This window comes from Cibotium barometz, chromosome 25 (assembly GCF_041138505.1).
Source record: "Cibotium barometz isolate CiBa-2024 chromosome 25, ASM4113850v1, whole genome shotgun sequence".
In the NCBI taxonomy this organism is placed as follows: Eukaryota; Viridiplantae; Streptophyta; class Polypodiopsida; order Cyatheales; family Cibotiaceae; genus Cibotium; species Cibotium barometz.
In genome coordinates, this window is record NC_141070.1 from 13675471 (window position 1) to 13698718 (window position 23248).

General features: G+C 43.5%; 1 protein-coding gene across 1 annotated transcript; it reads left to right on the forward strand.

Moving 5' to 3' along the window:
- The first annotated feature begins 1899 nt into the window (after positions 1–1899).
- Positions 1900–23248, forward strand: LOC147624263 (stromal 70 kDa heat shock-related protein, chloroplastic-like). Its single transcript, XM_086819233.1, has 8 exons — positions 1900–2539; positions 3530–3782; positions 3896–3975; positions 4088–4230; positions 4369–4467; positions 4543–4732; positions 4913–5299; positions 22580–23248. Exons 1-8 carry the CDS (start codon positions 1964–1966, stop codon positions 22961–22963), a joined length of 2112 nt encoding a protein of 703 aa, XP_086675359.1. The 5' UTR covers positions 1900–1963; the 3' UTR covers positions 22964–23248.

Genomic DNA, 23248 nt, shown 5'->3' on the forward strand with positions numbered 1-23248 from the left:
GGAGAGGGCTTTTGCACTTGATCCCACAATCTACAGGTTCTTTATGATCCCTAAAGAAATCCAAATGTTGTCATACCAAGCTCGCATTCAAGGTACTTCTCAACACCTTCATTTCAATAATCGCATCTAGTTTGATTGCTTATACTCACTCTAATGTTGATGCAGATAGGGTTACGAATGATGATTGGGCAACAATGTATATGGAGGCTTTGGCTTTGCAAAAACAACAAAAGGTGATATGCAAACCGATGTTAGGGCTCTAGCTATGTTAAAATGTTTCTTGAAATTTCTCACTTGTAAGTGTTGTATGTCCAACCATATAATCCAAGTGCGATGGATCCAAAAGATAGGCCATTCATCTTAGTTCTACATGATGAATGGATGTTATCTACTAGAGATATCTATGTGTTTTCCCCAAAATAATTCTTGGGCAATTGACAGCACCTTTAAGACAAACGCATTTGGGTAGTGTTGCCAAATCAACTTGACGTGGGCATTCCAATATGGTTTATGTTGTGTACAATGGATGCAAGTGCTCATGATGTCATTGCCCTAGAGTTGACACTTCGCAAAAAATTTCTAGAATTCCACATCACCTTTCTTTGTGTTTATTATGGTTATCGACGGCTTGTTGAGATCCAAATTTTGGCATCTAGTAGATGACGCATGCTTCCTCCCAAAACTTCATCCACACCATGAAGTCACAAATGCTTTGATGTAAGCTATGGGTATCCCATGACGGTGGGAGTCAATGTACCATTTTGTCTTTAGTGCATCTAGAGTAGCATTGACACCTCTATGATCTTCTGAGCCTTCATTGCAATGTGCATCTTTGACAATGCTTTCCCAATCCTCAATACATGCAATCCTCAGATAAGGTTCCACTTTTAGACAAATAGAAGGTGAACCACCTTCAATCTCTACTAAGCAAAGGCCCTCCTTGATTCTTCGCCACTTCTTGAGATCGAGCATTCCGCTTGTATCACAAACTTTAGGGTCTCCAATGATATGGATATTCCATCTCGTAGCATCATTATCATCAAGCTATATACTTCTCTATCAAAAGAGAAATATGTTGGGGATAGATATTGAAGAGGATCAGGTACATTCACATGAAGTTCCTCAACATCTACATTATCACAACTCTCATCCTCACTTGTGCTACTTTCAGAGTAATCTTCGATGTCACACTCCCTCCACTTCCAAGAGTCCAATTCATGGCAAGGGAGAATGCAAGACAAATGACCTAGAATGAAAAAGGGAATAAGAAGGAGAGATTCCCGTCACATTGCTGCCCCTCCCGAGATTACTTTTTACCCCGAGATTACTTTTGCCACCCCCCCCCCTCAAGATCTACGGCTCTCCATTTAAGATGTGACTCTCAACACATTCCTATCCTTGATCCCATCTCCAAAGGCCTATGTTAGTTGCTGAGGGATCGTCTCGATGAAGCATTGTTGGGGCATGCTACACGCACAGCACAACACGATGTTGTAGCTAACCAATCTTGGGCACAACTCTCTATATATATATACATATATATATACACACACAACAACAATATATATATATATATACACACACAACAACAACAATATATATATATATATATATATATATATATATATATATATATATATATATATATATATGAAGGCAAGCTCCCTTATAGAGAAATTCTTATCTTCTCTTGGTAGGCTTAATTTCTCAAGTGGTTTTTATATATTTTGAATGAGAAGTATTAAAAAACTCTACTTTTCTGAGATACGCCAGTCATCACTTTCCACTTGTCCAGGCGTCTCGCTCGAATTCGCTCCAGTCTTCTTTTTGGAATACTCTTGAATCTGTATTTTTCATTTTTTCTGGAATTCTCTTGAAACTGTATTTCCCCTCCCCCGTGTGAGAGAGACAGAGACAAAGAGGGTCCAGTGTTAGAATTCAGGCGGCGAGCGAGCGAGTGAAAATGTGTGCGGCGTTGCTGGTAGGCAGCAGGGAAGCAGTTGATCCGTGCGGCCCATTTTACTCGTCGGACAAAGGCCCCCATTCATTCTTGAGCGGCGTCCAGAATCGGAAATTCTTGCAATATGGAGCCATATCTCCCTGCATTCTACGGTTATCTCAGAAAACCAAGCCCATGAAGGGCGTCAAGGTCAAGTTCGGGAGGGACCGTCCTGTGCGTGTGTACAGTGAGAAGGTGGTGGGGATCGATTTGGGCACTACAAATTCAGCGGTGGCGGCGATGGAGGGGGGAAAGCCCACCATCATCACCAACGCAGAGGGCCATAGAACCACCCCTTCCGTGGTGGCGTACACCAAGACAGGGGAGCGTTTGGTGGGCCTCATCGCCAAACGCCAAGCTGTGGTGAATCCGGAGAACACATTTTTCTCTGTCAAGCGCTTCATTGGGAGAAAAATGGACGAAGTTACGGATGAAGCCAAGCAAGTGTCTTACAAAGTAGTTCGCGATGAGAATGGCAACGTTAAGCTGTCCGCCCCTGCCATCGGCAAATTGTTTGCCCCTGAGGAGATGTCCGCCCAGGTCTGTTCAGGAAATTTTATATTGTAAAAATTACAGATTTAAATGCTTATTAAAAAAAAGAGTAAAAGGAAAGGGTTTTCCACAAGAACTCTGTCTATTTAAACATGAAAGTACATTTCTAATCCACTCTTTCAAAAAGGTTAATGAGGGAAAATGGATTGTTTGGATGATTGGGTTTGTAAACACGTTTGAAATTTTTTTTTTTCCGGAACGGAGTAAGCCATTGCACCAAAATTATGTCCATCGTAAATGATGAACGAAAACTAACAAATTATATTTTAGAAAAGTGAGATCATTGCGAAATTCCTAGTTGTACAATCACGACCCATGCTTTTTGTGATTGGTTCTGACCCTGAAGACCATAAACTGGGTTGACCTTCAAAATATATATATGTTTTCTCTCTAAAATTTAGAGAATTTTTCAAAATAGTGGATTTCTTTTGCAACCCTATTTTCCAAGAGGCCTTTGTTAAAAATAATACACCTTAGGCATATATGCACATACATACCATCATGTACATGTGTCCGATGGCTTCAGTTGTGAGCACTTGTCCTTTATGCATGCCTGTTGTAACCAACACCTCATGCATACACATCAATACACTTCAGTAGTTGCAATGACCAATCTGTCATCTTGTTCCTTATTTACTTTCTTGCTCTGTTTGTCTCTGCATTGCAGCCACGGAGACCTTAGTTACAACCCCAAATTCTCTTTTTCAAGATTATAATGAAAATATATAACTTTTGTCCCAAGAGGTTATTAAATTTCAATAGTATTTAAAAAAAATTCACTCAACACAATTGCAGATGCATCGGTAATATCTCTTAAGTATGAGAACTATTTGGCATCTTTAAAAGATTCTCTCAAAAAAGATTTCTTTTTAATCAAATTTTGAAAAACCCATGATGCTTACATACAATCATAACTAAAATTACACTAAATTTCTATATTTTGGGATTTTCAAAAATTGATCTAATCCTCAATGGCAGGTTTTAAGAAAGCTTGTTGATGATTCTTCAAAGTTCTTGAACGAAAAAGTAAGACAGACTGTGATCACAGTACCTGCATATTTCAATGACTCTCAAAGAACAGCTACAAAAGATGCTGGTCGAATCGCTGGGTTAGAAGTCCTAAGGATCATCAACGAGCCCACGGCTGCATCATTAGCATATGGATTCGACAAAAAGAGAAATGAAACCATTCTTGTGTTTGATGTAGGTGGAGGGACTTTTGATGTTTCAGGTACTTGAACTAGATAATGATGATGTGCATTCGTGGATGCTGTTCTCATCATATCTTTTGAGCTGTAATTAAGTTTGAATTACTCTACTATTAAAGAATTAAAAAAAAAACAGTTTTGGAGGTTGGAGATGGTGTCTTTGAAGTGCTTTCCACAGCGGGAGACACCCATCTCGGAGGTGATGATTTTGACAAGGTATGGAGGGGCAACCCAGATCATGCAGCCTTATTTTTAAGCACATCAATTTTAGTTTGCTATGTGAGGAAATGTAGGAATCCAACAACTCATCACCTTACTGTATTTGAAGCGCATTGTGGACTGGCTAGCTTCCAATTTCAAGAAGGAAGAAGGCATACACCTCTTGAAAGACAAGCAAGCGCTCCAGAGACTTACTGAAGCTGCAGAGAAGGCAAAGATTGAGCTCTCCACACTTACACAGACAACTCTCAGGTGGGTTTCTTTTGATCTGTGTGCAGAGTTACAAGGTATCGGCCAGAAAATGAAACAAACTCAGAATGTAGACCATTAGGCTAATCTGTATGATGGTTCGATCTCTTGATTAGATAATTACGTGTATTTTTTGGTCAGTTTGCCCTTTATTACCGCCACTGCAGATGGGCCGAAACATATCGACACTACCCTCACTCGAGCAAAGTTTGAAGAGCTCTGTTCGGATTTGTTGGACCGGTATGAACTATTATTTCAGGTTGTGAAGTACCTCGAATTAAGGATGTGGTTGTTTCAAACAGCTACTTGATGCAGATGCCGCATGCCTGTAGAGACTGCACTGAAGGATGCAAAGCTGGATTACAGTAACTTGAATGAAGTTATACTTGTTGGAGGATCTTCTAGAATTCCGTCTGTGCAAGATCTTGTTAGAAAAATGACTAAAAAGGAGCCCAACATGACTGTCAATCCAGATGAGGTGGTAGCCTTGGGAGCTGCAGTGCAGGTATGTACTGCGTCAGACAAACGTCTAATTTGTTGTCGTGGTTTTTAATATGATGCCGCAGATGAGTCGATTGGTTTTTAACAGAGAATCTCCCTTTGAATGAAACGCTTTCAAATGTATAATTATCTGTCAGAATTTGCAAGGTTCTTCATTTATATTCATTATGTTCGGACATTTTAGGCCGGCGTTTTAGCTGGAGAAGTAAGCGACATCGTGCTGCTTGATGTGACACCATTGTCGTTGGGATTGGAAACACTCGGTGGTGTCATGACAAAAATAATCCCAAGAAACACGACATTGCCGACTGCGAAATCCGAAGTATTCTCGACTGCTGCTGATGGGCAGACCAGTGTGTTGCAAGGTGAACGTGAATTTGTGAAGGATAACAAATCTCTAGGCAGTTTCAGATTAGATGGCATCCCGCCTGCACCACGTGGTGTACCGCAAATTGAGGTCAAGTTCGACATAGATGCAAATGGAATACTCTCCGTGAGTGCGGTAGACAAGGCCACTGGAAAGAAACAAGATATCACTATAACTGGGGCAAGTACTCTGCCAAAAGATGAGGTAACAACTACTACTACTTCGACAAGCTTTCCTCCGCAAACAAAACATTTAATGTTTCTTCTTTTTTCTCTCTCTCTCTCGCTCAACTTTTTATTTGCAGCATTCCTAAAAAAAGCCCAAATCTCAGCAAGTTTTTCTTAATTCTGGCGGCTACAAATGTACTAAAATGTCGTTTTTTCCAAGCACTACACCTAATACCTTTTGTTTTTGCTGGAGACACATCGATCGTTTCAATTGTAGGAGATTGTTTTTACGCAACAGGTTGGCATGCTGCACTGCCCACTTTTGTTTCCATGTGAAAAATAAGTGCAATCACGATACATCAAGGCGAATCAGAATGGCTAGGATACCTACCTTTTGCGAGTCAAGCCTATTACTAGTTCCGTTGAAGAGCCCTACATCCTGTAGAATTCTTAGCTCGCAATTAGCTTCACTAGATCGGGACCCCGGCGCTTACCTTTGGCAGATTTGGCCAGCGTCATGTGGTATCACAATCTAGCAGCTAAGAGAGGTCCATCACTCATCACGAGTCAAAAACCTCTATCAGCCATCGACTAAACAAAGCAGCGGCCATTTTGGAGAGATCGATGGCGGAAGCCCGGCATCACGATTCATCTTTATAAATCAGGATGGTATTGGCCATTACGTTTGCAATTGTGGAGCCTGCTGCCTCTGCCTCTGCCTCTCCCTCTCCAAACAAAATCAGAAATCACCAAGTGATATCTATGAAGCTGCTAAACTGTAAGGTCTCAATAGACCACGCCCCATGGATTATCTGAACTAGTACCGAAACCCTAACGAGGTTTCACAGAGCCGACATCGTCGCACGCATCGCATGACTGTGAGACCACGTGGATTATCTGACCTAGAACCAAAACCCTAACAAGGTTTCACAGAGCCGACATCGTCGTACGCATCGCATGATCGTGATAGTTTTAGTGACTTACCACACCCAATCGTAGGTTCAATGCCTTGAACCACCCCCGAGCCTGAGGTCTAATTATTGGGAGCCTCCTTGGTACTGATGGCCCCAACCTAACGTCCCATACCACTAGGGTGAACCACCCACCTTGCAACTCCAAGTCTCCATGGCAACAAGATCTTACACGCCTTGTTGGGTCCATCGTGTGACTACTTGACCTCTTGCATCTAATAAGTGCCCCCAAGGTCACACTTACATAGTAATAACCCGGCTATTGTTGGCCCTTGCTTTATTTATTAGCTTTTGTCACTGTTGGGCATTCTCTATGCCTCTGGACCTATGGACAGGCTCCATAGTGTGGACATGACACATCGTGGGCAAAGGACTTACATCTACGCCAAGGGTCACTAGTTGGGCATTCTCTATGCCTCCGGACCTATGGACGGGCTCCATAGTGTGGACATGACACATTGTGGCAGAGGACTTACGTCTATGCCAAGGGTCATGTGAATTGGCACCTCATGGTAGGGGGCTGATGTCTACACCAAGGGCCAGTAGGCTGGATATGAGAGATTGGATATGGTATTTCAAGAATTGTGAAAGCACAAGTTGTATGTGAATGGAAAGAAGAGTGAGTTCTTTTTGTCAAAGATTTACTACTTGGGCCATATAGTGTCCAAGGAAGGGGTCAGGATGGACCCAGAAAAGGTCAAAGCTATTATGGAATGGCCAGAGTTGACAAGTGTGCATGCAGTTCGAAGTTTCCTTGGCTTATGCTCTTACTATAGGAAGCTCATCAAGTGGTTTGCATGGTAGCAAGTCCATTGCATGATTTAACAAAGAAGGCCGTGGGATTTCGGTGGGCCAAAGCTGAAAAAGAATCCTTTGAAGCATTTAAATTTTATGCTAGCAAAGGACCAGTGTTGATTATTCCAAACTTATCAAAGCCTTCCATGGTAGAGTGTGATGCCTCAAGAGATTGCATTGGAGCAGTCTTGAATGAGAGTCGAAGACTTCAAGGAGCCGAAAAGACTGCACCCACAAACGAGAAAGGATTGATGGCTATCATTGCTCTAAAGATTTGGAAGCACTATCTTATGGGTGTTGAGTTTATTATCAAGATGGATTATCAAAGTCTTAGGTGTCTCATGTCTCAACCTAAGATATCCGAAAAGCATATAAGATGGGCTAGTTACTTGGCCCAATTTCATTTTCAGATTATGCATACCCATGGTAAAGACAACAAAATAGCAGATGCTTTATCTCGGAGACCCATGACTCATGTAGTTTTTATGGGGTATCATATGGACTTCACTATAATGAAAGGTCTTTATGCTACAGATGAGGATTTCAACGACACTTGGAACAAATTGCAAAATGGAGACTCGGTGACCTCTTATGTCATCAAGGAAGGGTGCTTTATGATGCAAACCCGTTTATGTGTGGCTAAGGACTTTAGGCCAAAAGTAATGGAGGAATGCCATGCCCCACCTTACATGGGACATAGAGGTATCTTGACGACAACTCAGGCTTTGGAGAGTTATTTCTATTGGCCTAGCATGAGAAGGGACATTGAGCAATATGTTCGAGAATGTTGGTTTGTCAAAAGGTCAAGTTTGATCGACAAAAACCCGCCGGATTATTACAACCTTTACCAATTCCTAGTGTTCCATGGGAAAGTATCACTATGGACTTTATCTTTGGATTGCCAAAGTCAGGATTTGGGAATGATGGAATATCGACTATTATTGATAGATTGAGTAGGCAAGTCCACTTTATTCCACAAGAAGACTATCCGCACAAAACATATGGCGAGATTGTTTATTCAGCAGATTTTCAAATATCATGGATTACCCAAATCCATTGTGGGGGATGGAGATCCTCACACTACTAGTTTTGGAGAGCTCTTTTTGATAACTCCTCAATCAGATGGACAAAGTGAGATTGCAAACCTCACTATTTTGGATATGCTAAAGTGTTATGCTCTCGAAGCAACGTATCAATGGGAGAAGTACTTGCCATTGGTTGAGTTTGCTTACAACACCATCGTTCACTTTTCGACAGGCAAAGCGCCTTTTGAGATTATTTATGGCAAACCATTGTTGTTGCCTATTCTAAAGACAAGGAAGAGATACTTTCATGTGGACGAGTTTGTTCAAGATTTGGTTACAGCCTTTAGAAAGCTGCACATAAACATAGAAGGAAGGTCACCTTTGAAGAAGGGGATTGGGTCTTATTGCGATTTAAAAAAGCTGGACCTTTTTAGGTTACCAAGAAGATCAACAATGTATGTTATCGATTGGACCTTCTAGATCATTGGAGGATACATAATGCCTTTCATGTCAGCTTATTGAAGCCATATACAGGACTACCCCCAGAGGAGCCTGTATTGGAGGATCCACCAGAAGTGAAAGAACAAGAAGAAATCTTGCAGCCGGAACATATTGTATTCCATTTCGTGGAAAAAAGAGGAATGATAGTGGTTAGGAAATTCCTCTTGGAGTTTAAGAATTATTCGCCTATGGATGTGAAATGGATGCCAGAAGAGTACCAAGGACTATCTAGATATTCTTCGGAAGCAGGTGGTCTCGATGTATTTGAAGTATAGGCTTAAACGTCTTGTGATCAAGACAGATTTAAGAGGGAGGGATTGTACCTCTAGCCCTCTTCATTGTATATATTTATACTGAAATGGAATTCATCATTATCTTGCTTATGTAATGGTTAATTGGATATGCTTTAGTTTGGGTGGCAATGATGCCCGAAAGCCCAAAGAGCAAGATTTGTATATGGGTGGCAACGGTGCTCGATGACCCATTGGATGACAACGATGCGAGATATTTTTGGACTTTGTGCAATCAGGTGGTCATTGCGACCAGATGGCCCAGATGACTGTATTGGATTTCGTAGTCGGGCGGTCATTGCGTCCAGATAGCCCAGATGACTATATTGGATTTCGCAATCGGGCGGTCATTGCGACAAGATGGCCCAAATGACTGTATTGGATTTCGTAGTCGGACGGTCATTGCGACTAGATGGCCAGATGACTATATTGGATCTCATAGTCGGACGGTCAATGCGACCAAATGGCCCATATGACTATGAAAGAATTCTCGAGAAGTCTTAGTGATGAGATAGGCTTGAGCGACAGTCTAAGTGGTTTTCCTTGAGAGCCAGATCGCTCAGCACGGTGTTCGATGAAACCAAACAGGACAATCCATGAACAGGAGGATCATTACTTGTGCATTGCATACAGGTGTATGCTTGAATTTCTTTGACTTTGTGTGCTATTTTTGACGTGTGGACGATGCTTGGATTTATGGCATGTGATAGTCCACTGGGCTCTAAACTACTTGGCCAGTACTTGGAGTACCTAGTAGCCGCGAATGATACATATCCAGTAGACGCGAATGATACATACTTGTTTGTTGACTAGCTTATGTCTAGTTTTTGCAGAAGGTAAGTATGCATTTACATGTGGCAAGCTATAAAGAACATGTACCATCAAGAACAAGGACATCGGTCAAAGAAAAGGCATACAGATGTTGCCAGATGAGCAGAAGACACCACATATATGAGGAAAGACCAGATGCACAAGGACACCAGATGGCGCTAGTACGATGATCATATGGAATATTTGTACCCACAGTTGAGGACAACTGTGATATAAGAGGGAGGGAATGTAACTATTTGGTCCTCCGTACTCTTCTCACATGATGGAACTCATGTCCGGACACATGGACAGGTTGATAGACACGTGGGAACAGGGTTCATAAAGCTGCCATAGGAAAAAGTACCAAACTTGGTCAAAAAGCAAAAAGTCAAATTGTGTTGACCATGAGCTGAGGACACCATTGGAAAGAGGACACTGAGCTGGATCAAAGAGCTAAAAGCCGCTTTTCCAAAAAACAGCTCCACGGCCAAAAAGCAAGGCCCTAAAGCTACAAAAGCATAAATCAAAAACTTTGGCTATATTTGACTATTATTAAAATATTTGAAAAGGGAAAGACAAAAAGCAAAGCATGGCAAAAAGCAAGGACCCCCTTCAAGTATTAAAGAAGCTTATACCCTCTTGATGAAACATAACAAACTTGGTGGAGATTGACCCCGATGGAGAGAAATCTTGTGGAAGAGTATTATCATCATCTCCTCTGTCACCTACACGGCTAGCTTCTTTGCCACCTTGCGCCAGCGCCACCCTCTGTGCGTAACCTGAGATCGTCGCTCCGTCATCTCCCTCAGTGCTACCGCCGGTTGCTCTACCCGCACAGCTCTAAAGCGCCGCCGCTGCCCTGTTTGTGCCACCCCACGCCTGCCAGCGGCGCTGCTGAAGCTCGTTGCTGGCAGCGCACACAGCACTGGTAGGCGGCACAGGCACACAGTCGGCGCAAGCAGGCGGGCAGGGCGGCAGAGGGCTGCCGCCACCTTAAGAGCGCCGCCGCCGCCCTGTTGTACCTACGCCACCCTTGTGGGAAGAACCTTGAGTTGTTTGGCACCACTTCCTCTTGTCCTGCCAGCACCACCACCTGCCTTTTCGAGATCCCTTCCAGATTGAGGTTCAGAGTTCTTGTGGGTATTTGTGAGCATCAAAATTTGGTTCAAACCTCTCTTGTGGGTCATCCTCGTGGTGTGCTCAGCATTAGAGATCTTGTGACTCAACACCGACACCATCTCTATTTGTTTGATATTGTAGTCATTTGCTTGTATTGGTCTTGGCTTGGAAAAGCCCGTGGATTGCTCTTGAAATAAATTCTTGAAAAGGGGGTGAAGCTTGTTCCCCGCTTCAATGTGGTGTATTCCTCCTCCTCTCTCTATCTATATCTCTTGGACAGGTGGTTGAATCTGTCATTGCATGCTCCGTTGGGCTTACAACGACCGGACAACTTATAAGTGAGTTTGGGCGTCCACACTTCATTAAAGACTAGGCAGACATGTTATAGTGAGTTTGGACACTTATTGGATGGCGGTTGGCCAAACTCTCATAAATCAGGCACTCTTTCAAATAAAAGAGTGTGGACAACTTATTGGGCACCCTCTCCACTTATGGGAGAGGTGTGGCTCCTATTGAGGTGGCCCAATGGCCACCCATTACATGAATGGAAAGATTTAGCCTCTCCCTCCCTTGTAGGAAAATAGCCTTCTTCATGAGGTAAAGGAAGACAATTTTCAGCATAACCAATCCACACACATACTTTCATTAGGAAGTGAATGGGGTCTTCTTGGGCCCTTTAATTTGCCCAAGCCTAATCAAGGTGATTAAGGAATAGCCAAATGGGGGGTTGCCATGTGGACTGAAATGTTGGGTTTGTAAGAGAGGTGTAAGAGTGGTCAAAGGGTGCACTTTTTCCCCCAAAAAGAGGGGGAGGCAATTTTACAATTTTCGGACCTCCATAACTTCTACATACAAGCTCCGATTTGAGCGGAGATTATAGATCCGTGATCTACGCATCAAGAGCTTTCCATAGATATGTTACATGATATGGTTTTGTCCGCTAGATTTTAAATTCCATTTTCCCTCCAAAATTCAAATTCGAATAAAGTAGCCGTTTTGAAGCTTTTAATTAGAAAACGTTTCTTCTTAAGAGAAAAGGTTTGACTCCTTAAACTGCCAAATAAAAGGGCCCAAGAAGCCTTCCATTGAGGTCCTAATGTTGGCATGGTTTCTTGCTTCTCCAACTCTTGGATCAGCCAGCAGATGAGTGCTACATGGCTGTCCAGCCCTTGGGAGTCATTTTCAGTTGCTCTCTTGGATATGTACCTCTGCCGAAAATGTTTTGGAGCATTTCCTGTCATTGACAATTTGATCAAAAGCCGATTTCTTCTCTCAAAATCAGCAAATTCAGCGGTAAGAGATTCTTCAAGTTCTCTTTACCTACTCTACATGCACGTGTTTGACCATTAAGGTCTTCTATGACTTGCCGTGGCACACACATGCTTGTGTATGGATGCCAGTGGATCATAGCTTCTTGTAGCAAGACACAGGGATTGGAAAGCGAGGTTCTTCGTGACAGAAGCTGTGGAATCAACCCTCACTTCGACAAAACATGTTTGCAAATGTTTTCATTGCATGGATGTCATTGGAAATCTGGCATGCGATGCCCATGAAGCTTGTATCTTAAGAAATCCTTGATAATACAATCATATTATAAGGGGAGTTGCCCCTTTCGGGCTCTATTGAAGTGTCATTTAAATTTCAGCATTGCTATCTCATTTGGTTTTGTGCCATTTCATCTTGTTTAAAATAGTAGTAATAGTTTAAGTGTGTGTCAAGATTGTGCTCAATTCTTTTTGGGGCAATTATAGCTTTCTTGCTTTATTTATAAAATTTTAGCCATTATTAGCCCTAGGCTCTCAGCCAATCTAGACCTCATCTTGCTAGCGTCCTTAGCCCATGTGTGAACCCTCCAAGGTCTCCATGCCCCCGCTAAGCCTTAACCCTAATACCGGTTTAACCCCAATCCTAATCTTGGGTTAGCACACGCTCCTAGCCCTAATCCTAGGCTTGCCAGGATGTAACATACTTCCGCCCTTCTTCTGTTCAATTCATGTCCTTGTTAATGCATAAGGAGACAAGCCTATGTAAGCGAATCCCCAGATTGGGATATTTGTCCATAGCATCTACTCAACTCTACCGCCTCTTACCTAGGCGTGTAAGACTCCTTTTGTAGATCGTGCTACAAAGATCCAATTGCTTACTGTTAATCCAACTCTTGTCCGAGAGCTGAATCTCACAAAGTGCAACAAGCTCTTCCGTCGTAAATAATCCTAGCACAGACCCATCGATGTAAGACTCCTTTTCTAGATCGTGCTACAAAGATCCAATTGCTTACTGTTAATCCAACTCTCGTCCGAGAGCTGAATCTCACAAAGTGCAACAAGCTCTTCCGTAAATAATCCTAGCACAGACCCATAGCACAACTCGACTATCATACCAAATGGTATCTTGCATTAGTTGTTGGCAAAACCCTCATCCACTGATGCACAACCAAGTCCTAGTGCCATGTACTTCAAGTAGAGCACCCACTTACATCCATGGCCTTTTTACCCTCAGGAAAAGGCACCAATTCCGATGTCTTATTCACATCCAATGCAATCTATGGCTTGTGTAACTATTTGGCCCTCCTAGCTCTTTTCCACGTGATGGAACATATGTTTGGACACATGGATAGGTTGATGAAAGCATGGGAAAAGGGATCATGAAGTTGGACACCTGTTTTGGACAAAAAGCAGGAAAAGCAAAAAGTCAAACTGAGTTGACCACGAGCCAAGGGCGTCATTGGAAAGAGGAAGATTGAGCCGAACCAACAAGCTAAAGGCCGCTTTTCCAAAAAGCAGCTCTAGGGCCAAAAAGCAAGGCCTTGAAACTAGAAAAGCATAACTAAAGAACTTTGATTAAAGTTTAGTAATGTTTTATTTTTAAAAGTCAAAAAAGACAAAAGCAAGTATATATATATATATATATATATATATATATATATATATATATATATATATATATATATATATATATATATATAACAAAGATTGGTCCACTTTTGGCAAAAAAAAGCAGGGCCTTTCTCAAGTATAAAAGAAGCTAGAGCGCCTCTTGTTTTGGGCATCAAGCTTGTGGAGAGCAAGGAGATCCTCATCTTCATCTACTTGCTGCCACCGCATGTGCAGCGCTGAAAACCACTTTGTGTCACGGCCGCCCGTTGCTTATGCGCCGCCCGTTTGCTGCCACCGCTGCCCATAGCCACTAGCGTTTTCCTCCAAAACCTTAGCAGGGGGGAATCGGCTATCAGACTCATATATCCGCCACCTTGGTGTTTGCTTTTTCAAGAAGCTTCTTGAGGAATTTCTTGAAGATTGGGTAGTGAGTTCACTTGGACATCTTTGAGATTTGGGAGTTGATTTAGACCTTGGAACTTGGACTTTCGATTTGGATTTGGACTTGGAACTTGGGTTTGGACTTGGATTTGGACTTGGACTTGGACTTGCCTGGACATCGACATCGACATCGACTTGGATATCCTACATTGGCATATCTATTTGTTTTGTATTCATTGATTGTATTGAGCCTGGATTGTGAGCCCGTGGATTGTTCCTGAATAAATTCCTGAAAGAGGGCGGGCCTATTCCCTGCTCAGTGTGGTGTACTGTGCAAAGTTTCCTAAACCTTTCTCTCTCTCCCTCTCTCTCTATATCTCGATCTCTTGCATATGTGAAAGGAGGCGGGCATGTTTCCCACTCAGTGTGGTGTATTGTGCAAAGTTTCCTAAACCCTTCTCTCTCTTCCTCTCTCTCTCTATCTCTATCTCTTGGATACGTGGTTGAGTTTGTCACGCCACGCCCCGTTGGGCTTACAGCTTGAATGCCCAACAACATCCTCAGTTCAAGATCCTTCATAACCTTTGCCATGTATGCATAATGGTGAGCTACAAAAATATCATACATCAATCTATGAACAATGTTTTTCACCCTATTCGACCTGTGTGGTCCTGGATATGTCCTTGGCGTCCTCACGGCTACCTTAGCCTTCCTTACACAAGGTGTCTTCATAGCTGGAATCCTAAACTTGTCAAGGCTCTGATCTGAGCCACAAGACTCTCCATCAACAGATGAATGCCCTGTTGAAATGTCAGGCATACCAAGAGGCTCATTGACCTTCTGTTTGCCTTTACGTGATGCACCTACTGATTTTGTAGGACTAACATTCTGACACAGTGTCCCACTCTCTTGTTCCACTCAATGACTGTGATTGTTGACGTGCATTTTGTGCAACCACTTGTTCTTGTGTATCAGTCCCTATCGAGTCTTTTACATCAGCATACTAGCTACTCATCTCATCAAATACAACATCCCTACTCACCCTCATCTCACGTATGACAGGGTTGTAACATCTATACCCCTTTTGCTCAAGGGAGTAACCAATGAAAACACATTATGAACTTGTGGTAGAGTAAGAGTATATTTCAAGAAAACTATGGATCTCATGCATCGATCTCAAACATGTGGAAAATCCACATGACTCCAAAGTCCTGGAAACCAAGTAACCTCGTGGAACTATGAGTATCAAATGGTACAACCGTCAACTGGTCTAAGACATTCAATCTAAGATCAAGAAGTTCCAAACTTCTTCTCTCTCATGCACAATTTTTAGGCTATCTCATGCATCAATATCATTTGGCCATCACAAGAGAGAGAGTGATGAATCGTACAAATTGTCACCCTACAAGTGGCATGGCAATGCTTAAACAACCAAGAAACTCCATTATCTTGTTGTCACTCACAGTTACTAGAGGTTAACTACGTTAAAGCATAGTGTGTCCTAGACAAGAAATTCGTGAAGTCTCGAGAGATTCTACATAAGAACACACTTTGGCGCCCCATACCACCCCCAGAGCACACTGCACATAAGACTCGTGTTAAGCATGAGCATAGGTGGAATGGCAAATTTCCCCCCCTACAACCGAGCCTTGAGGCAACCGAATTCCACTCTGAACACTAAGGTCAAACCTTAGGTCAACTTGAGGGTCAATCCTATCCATGAAAAGTCAAGGATGAAATATACCACCATATTCACACCCCGATCGCTGTCCGTGTGGCTCCTGCAGTCAACTCCACTCACTGTCTATAAGCCATATAGAAATCTCGGCGGCATAGGCATCCTAGATTATGACCATCACCACAAGGCTGCCTAATTTGGCATCCCGTCTTGGGTTAATAGTCAACATGATTGTTTTACACCTGCCACCCAGCAATGGCTATCCGGTTAACACCGAGGGTTCATGGTAAAGTTTCGACACCTATAAAGAGAAACAAGAGCATGCAACAAAATAGATTCCATCACAATTCAGCAAAGACTTAAAAAATTTTAAATTACTAATTAGGGGTTTTACAAAAAAAGTATGTGAAAACAAGCGTCGCGACTTAGGGTCTCTGAAGTCTAGACTATTGAGCCATTCTTGGACCCACCAATGTGTGTGCGAATTCAAACTTGAATCCCACTTAGAAAGAGTCTCCTAACACTATGTGACAACCCCATGGTTATCGGTTGGTGAAGGCTTGGAGCATCCATCAGGCTTTGGCTCGACGCTATCCTCCCTCAAGGGATCCTAGGTAACGTGCTCTTGTTTATCTTTCAGCCTTACTACTAGTGGCAGGTAAAATCCTAGCCATCTTGGTGGCTTCGCTTGCACAAAGTCTTCATTGCCGACTCCATGTCGTTATTGTCGGATAACTTTATAGAATTATTGCCTATTGATTCTACGAATCTCTGGTGCACATGAAACGTACATGCTAACTTGGAGAAAAGCAATGACAAAAAGGTAATGGGTTACGGGCTAGAAAGAAGTGAAAGGGTAAGAGAAAAGTGTTAGGGGTGGATGAGAAAAGCTAAGGCTTGAAGCCCCACACTTTAAGCACAAGAAAAAGCCAACATGCTTTTATAATTAAAAACAACTCCACACCACCTATTAATACTCATGGCCTTTCTTGCGTTTTATAGGCGCCCAATTGCCCCGTGTTTTCATATGCGCATACACACAATTGCCCGCCCAGAATATGAGGGAGGATAGCATCACATGGGCTGTGCCCAGCCCATGTGAGGGACTGTGCCCAGCCCATGTGAGGGAGTTTCCCCCCACATATGCTGGCTGTGCCTACAGGCTGCGCACGCATGTTGGGTGTCCACACCTCCACCATAGCTATCACGACCCTGTGTTTTTCTCTAGACAGTATGCAGGTGTGCACGGGGACATGGTGATAGTGTGAATGGCATCAGTTTGGAGTTAAAAAGGAAACCCATGTGTGGACAATCCCAAGTTTGAAGGGGACAAAGAGAATTTAAAATTTAAAAGGTTTTATAACCTTGGGTGGCCCAAAAAGCTAATTTGGGAGGCTACTCTACTTTTGGGGGGGACACGCCACTTTTTCTCTCTCATGCTTTTCGGGAGACGCTAGCTGCATCTTCAGGCGTGTGCTTTTTCTCTATTGGGAGGGCTGGCTAAAGCTGCACACGCGCTTGGGCTTTCTCTCTCTCTCTCTCTTTTTCTCACTTGGAGAGGGGCGAGTAGAGGGCATGGCATGCGGCACATAGGGCTGAACAGCACGCATTCTTCTCCCTCCTTGCAAAAAGGCTGGCAGGCTGGTCGGGCCAGCAGACTCTGTTGCTTTTGGCTAGTGGGCTGGTTGGGCTGCAGCATAGGGAGGTGTGCTTTTCTCTTGGACGGTTGGTCAGCAGGGCGCACAGGACTGAAGCGCGCTCTCCCTCTCTCTCTCTCTCTCTCTCTCTCTCTCTCTCTCTCTCTCTCTCTCTCTCTCTCTCTCTCTCTCTCTCTCTCTCCCCCCTTGGAGGGTGGCGGCAGGCACCGTACAGTTCAGCAGGCTCACCCACGAATTTCTCTCTCTCTCTCTCTCTCTCTCTCTCTCTCTCTCTCTCTCTCTCTCTCTCTCTCTCTCTCTCTCTCTCGCGCGCTAGGAGGCGGGGCTGGATTGAGCATGTTTTCTCTCGCTCTTTGAGTACAGTTATGGGCATCTCTATGTTTCCTGATGTTTCATGAGGGAACAGGTAACTAGATGTATGCCGTTGTTGGCACTGTTGTTGAATGGTGCCGTGAATGGTTATGTATGGAAAACAGGACAAAGGTTTCAGGGGGAAACAAACTTGAGGGTTTCACGTGGAAACAGGTCGTAGGTTTCTCGAGGAAACATGTTTATGGTTCTCCAGGAGATAGGTCACATGCAGGTAGAAGGTACAGAAATGGACACATGTTTGGTACAACCTTGCTACTGATTGGACAGGGGACAGGGAATCCATGACAGATATGGATAGTACCCTTGGAAGGTAGAGAGGGTTGATACAGGTGTGTCGACTGTATGGTATGTTGTGCTGTGATGCGAGTTCTCTTTTGGGAGAGTTTGGGAGTCTGTGTTGTGATGCAGAAGCATTGGATGTGTCAGGGTGTGATGCTGTTCATAGGGTGAGAGGCTATGGATGGTTGTGGCAGCCCTGATCATGGGAGAAAGCTTCTGTTTGCAAACTCAATGTGTGAGAGTCTTTTGATGTGAACAATGGCTGGACTTGTTTGTGGATGCCGAGTGGATATGAAGCCGGGTCTTTGCAGGCTTCAAGAGTTCTACTATGATGGTTGAGTTTCCAGCCTTATTGTAATCAAAGCTTACTTTTAATCAATTAAAGAAATACCGCAAGGGGTGCCACTGTGTTTTGGGGCCAATCGGTGTCCGTGTACTGTTTTTGCAGGAGCACTCTAGCTCCCCCTGTTTGTTTTCATTTTCTAGATCCTTGATGGTGTTGAAGTGTTTTGTGTGCAAGTTTGTTTTTGCACCGCCCTTTGGTTTTGTCTGAAGACCGAGGCCGGTTCACCATAGCTGCCTGTACAATCATGAAAAAGCAGGTTGCCTCCTCCTCCTCTCACTTCAAGAGCTTACACACAGGCCATTCTGCCCTCCTTTACACCATCCCACATACACTCATGCCTTGTCCAAATACTCAGCCATCTTCCCCTTTTAGGCGACTAAAGATGTTCCGTCCTAAATTAGCCTAGGGCTAGTATTAACTAGGGTTAGGATAACCCTAGGTTATGGGATAAGCTAACCTAGGATTAGGGTTAGGGCTTAGCTGGGCGTGGGAGCCGCTAGGATCCGTCCAAAGGGCTAAGGGCTAGCAAGATGAGGTTTGGATTGACTTAGAGTCAGTTAGAAGTTTTAGCTAGGGACTATATATGGCAAAAAGCTAATAATAGAGCTACAAGCCAATAATAGTAGGCTATTACTATATAAACTTGAGGGTCATTTATGAGGATTATTGAGGATCCCTCGTGGTGGAGGAGTTTCATGGGACAAGCTAGGCCTCTAGGCCAGAGTAGCTGCAGGCACGCATGCAGTCTGGTAATATGGGACGCTAGAGCGAGCTATCGGGGTCGATTGACTCCTGGCAATCCGACCTCAGGCTTGGGGGTGGGTCTGAAGGATGTGTGACTAAAATCCATGTCCTGGATTCTCCGGAGCTTGAGCCTTGTGTTACTTTTTTCGCTTTCCAAGTTTTGAACACAGAGACAGGAAGCGGGGAGTTACCAGGTTCGAGGGAGAGAATCAGTGTGGTTGGATGTGTGGAAGCGGTGCATGTGCTCCATGTCCATGAGAAAAAGCAGAGCGAAAAGCCTGGACCTTTTTGGTGTTTTTTGTGCTTCTGTAAAGGGGTTTCTATCCTTAACCCACTGTCGCATGCTTTTGGTCACATGCTTAGTTTGCTCTCTTTGGGCTGGACTCTTTAAGAGTTTTGGCTGAGAAGAACTTTCTTAAGCCTAAATTTCATGCCTAGTTCTATGTGCTCCTGTGCTTAGCCGAGAGGAAGAGGAGCAAGAGATGTGGCACAGCAAGGTGCAATTGCCTTGCACAGGTTGAATTACTCACCTAAGTGTGCTGCACAAAGAGAGCGATGCTCATGGTATGACGGCTGACCATCAGTGGAGAAAGCTGCCTCGATGGTTAGGCTAGACAAAGCTCTGTGTGAGCAAGAGAGAGTAGGTCGAGCTTTGTGGAGAGTAGGTCGAGCTTGTGAACAGGATGATTCAGACCATGTACTGGCCGCTCCCCCTTGTAATAGATTGTATTATCAAGGTTCTTGTTACAAGCTTCACAGGCATTCACATTTGTTCATAGGCATTCATGCAAATGAAAACAACATTGCAAACATGGTTGTTGATGCCGTTGATTGCTTCCATAGCTTCCATTTGATTTCACAGTCTACTCCTCGATCCCTCATAGCTAATCAAATGCAACTATGCTCCATCGGTATCCATTCACAAACATCGTGTGTGCCAAGACCGAGATATAGGACCATAATGACTAGTATTCGGATCTTGAGTAAGTGAAAGAGAGCTTAAATAAGCTCTTACTGCAATTATGCTTCTTGCCTTTTGAGTACAACCATCATATGGTTGATGTCCACGCTTTCAAGGATCCATTTCCACTCCTAGTTGAAATTAGGATTTTTGAAAATTAGGGTTTTCAGCAGGTATTCGGACTCCAAAATTGGGGCTTTTGAGTGCAAAAGGTGCCGAAAGCAGAGGGTTATACACGTACTATGGTTGCCCCAAAATTAGGGTTTTTTGATAGAATTAGGGTTTACAAAAAATTTGGGAGTGATAAAATACTTAGGAGTCTCCTATTTATGAATAGAAGAGGAATTTAGCAAATTGGTGATCATATGGAGACTATGTAAGTAGAAGACAAGATTTCTCAAGCTTTCATGGCTATGGGGATCATGAAAAAGAAGAAAATCAGTTTTCCCATAAGTGTGTGTGTCCAAAAATGAAAAGAGAAGCCCCCATATGGTTGACGGAGAGAGAGGGAAGATAACATGTAGAGGATGAGTGGAGGGTGCCTATTGGGCCACCCGTCCAAACCATCCCTCCTCTTGACATGTGGGAGGCTGTCCAAAGCTCCTAACATGCAGAAAAGGACGCCTGAGTATGTGCTTGGCTGACCGGTAGTGGAAATTGGTCCAACTTGTTTATGAATCGTCCGCTCGAACTTTAATGAAGTGTGGACGCCCAAACTCACTTATAACTTGGCTGGAGTCACTTATTAAAGTGTGGACTTACAAAACTAAAAATTTGCCATTTGCTCACAAAGTGAGCGACATAGAGTAAAGTAGTATACTTACCACCTGTCTACATCCCACAAGCGAGGTCAGAAGACAGTTTCACTCGCATGGTTCACAAGAGGGAGAACTACACGCACAATTCACGCATGCAATAAAACAGTTCATGCGAAAACAGGTTCAAAACCTTACACGCATAGATGCAATGCAAGAATGCACCATGGAATAGTTTTCCATTTCATTTAGCTTGTAACCCATGGTACTATATTTTGGATATGGGAGCGGATCAATATCCCCAGCCTACATAATCAACCTACTGGCTTTTGGTGTTGACGACAAGTCCTCGACCATGCCAGTCCATCTTATGGAACTCGTCCATAAGCCTAAAGCATAGAGAATGCCCAAATAGTGATAGCTTGTGCACTTTCCGCGTTAACTCATTAATCCCCCATATCCATGGGTTCTCTTTGTGTGAGATATTGGCTCTGATACCAATAGGTGGTCTCCATAGACCACACCATGGATTATCTGACCTAGAACCGAAACCCTAACCATGTCATAGACCCGACATCGTCCTACACCACATGACTGCGATAGTTTGTGGCTAGCGACTCAGCACCCAACCGTAGGTTCAGTGCCTACAACCACCCCCAAGCCTGAGATCTAATTATTGCAAGCTTGCTTGGTATCAATAACCCCAACTTGGCATCCCATACCACTAGGCTGAACCACCTACCTTGCAGCTCCATGGCCACAAGATCCCGCACGCTTTCTTGATAGCCCTAGGCCACTGCGTGAGTACTTGTGTCTAATAAATGATCCCAAGGTCACTTATATAGTAATAACCTGGCTATTATTGGCCCTTGCTTTATTTACTAGCTCTCCTATAGCTTTTAGCCATTATTGGCCCTAGGCTATTGTTTATAAGCTCTTAAGCAATCTAGACCTCATCTTGTAGCGCCCTTAGTCCGCGTGTGAACTCTCCAAGTCCCCACACCCCCGCTACACCTTAACCCTAATCTTGGGTTAGCACATGCCCTTAGCCCGACTCCTAAGCCTATTGAATTAACATAAAGAATGTAGGGAAAAACAGTCATCCTTGTTGGTTCTGCATCAGACCACGAGGGTAGTTAGAGGAGGAGAGGAGCCAAACCCCATCAACCTCACACTAGTCCTTGTTCTTGGAAAATTTTACTTTACATGTATATGCTACATGACCAAGACCGTGCCAGCTTCTACTTGGAATATGTATTCGAATGATAGTGGTTGCCATGGCATCTCTACTTCTTTTCAGAGTGAATCCATCATGACTCGGACCACGCAAACGCAAATCATGGACTTGGTAATAATGTTCACATCGAGTCCGGCCTCAGATGAGCAAGTCTCAGCCACTCAAATCTGTGATCGAGCTTGTTACAAATGGCAGGCGGGGTGGGGGACGACCCATATCTCAGTATTGTGATGAGTACCGGTTGAGGAATGCCTGTTCTACAGCAGAGGCGGCTTGTGTCGGCGTCATGACGAAGCTTTTGTTTTTTTATAAAAAGACATTTTTATGTTGCAAAAAGCGAGGATTGTACGACAAACGGCATTGGTACATGCAGCAACCGTATGCTTTTGTTGCTAATTGCAAGCTATTATCCGTTGTAGATTCTTGTCTCCCCCCGCCCCCCCCCCCCCCCCCCCCACCCCTCCCTAAATTATGACATAAGAAGATAATATGTTAACCATTGTATCTTGAAATGCACAGGTAGAGAGAATGGTTCAAGAAGCGGAGAAGTTCAGCAAAGACGACAAGGAGAAAAGAGAAGCCATCGATACAAAAAATCAAGCAGACTCTCTCATATATCAGACCGAGAAGCAATTGAAAGAGCTGGGCGATAAGGTTCCTGCTGCCGTGAGGGAAAAGGTGGAAGAGAAGCTCAAGGATTTGAAAGACACTGTTGTGCGAGGTCGCACGCAAGCCATTAAAGATAGCATGGCTGCACTTAATCAGGAAGTGATGCAGCTAGGGCAGTCTATGTACAGTTCACCTGGTGGTGGTCCTGCTGCCGGGGCACCCAAAACTGATACTGCCTCGAAAGATTCTGGTGGCGACGAAATCATCGATGCAGACTTTACAGAGAGCAGATAATAGGTTCATGTAGAAACAGTATGTTAATGGGTCTTAACTCTGAGATAACCATCCATAATCATCGATGGAGACTTTTCTGATGGCAGATAGAAACAGAACGTTGGGTTCTCTGCAGTAGTTGCTAAGTTTTCCTCTGCAGATTACTGCTAATGAGGGTGTGTGCCCATCTATGTTATATATATATATATATATTTTGGCGTAGGTGATAGCTAAATGTTTAAATGAAAGTTGTAAATACATATTTAATAGTGACGATTTAAGTTTTGATGAATTCTAAGAAAGAGC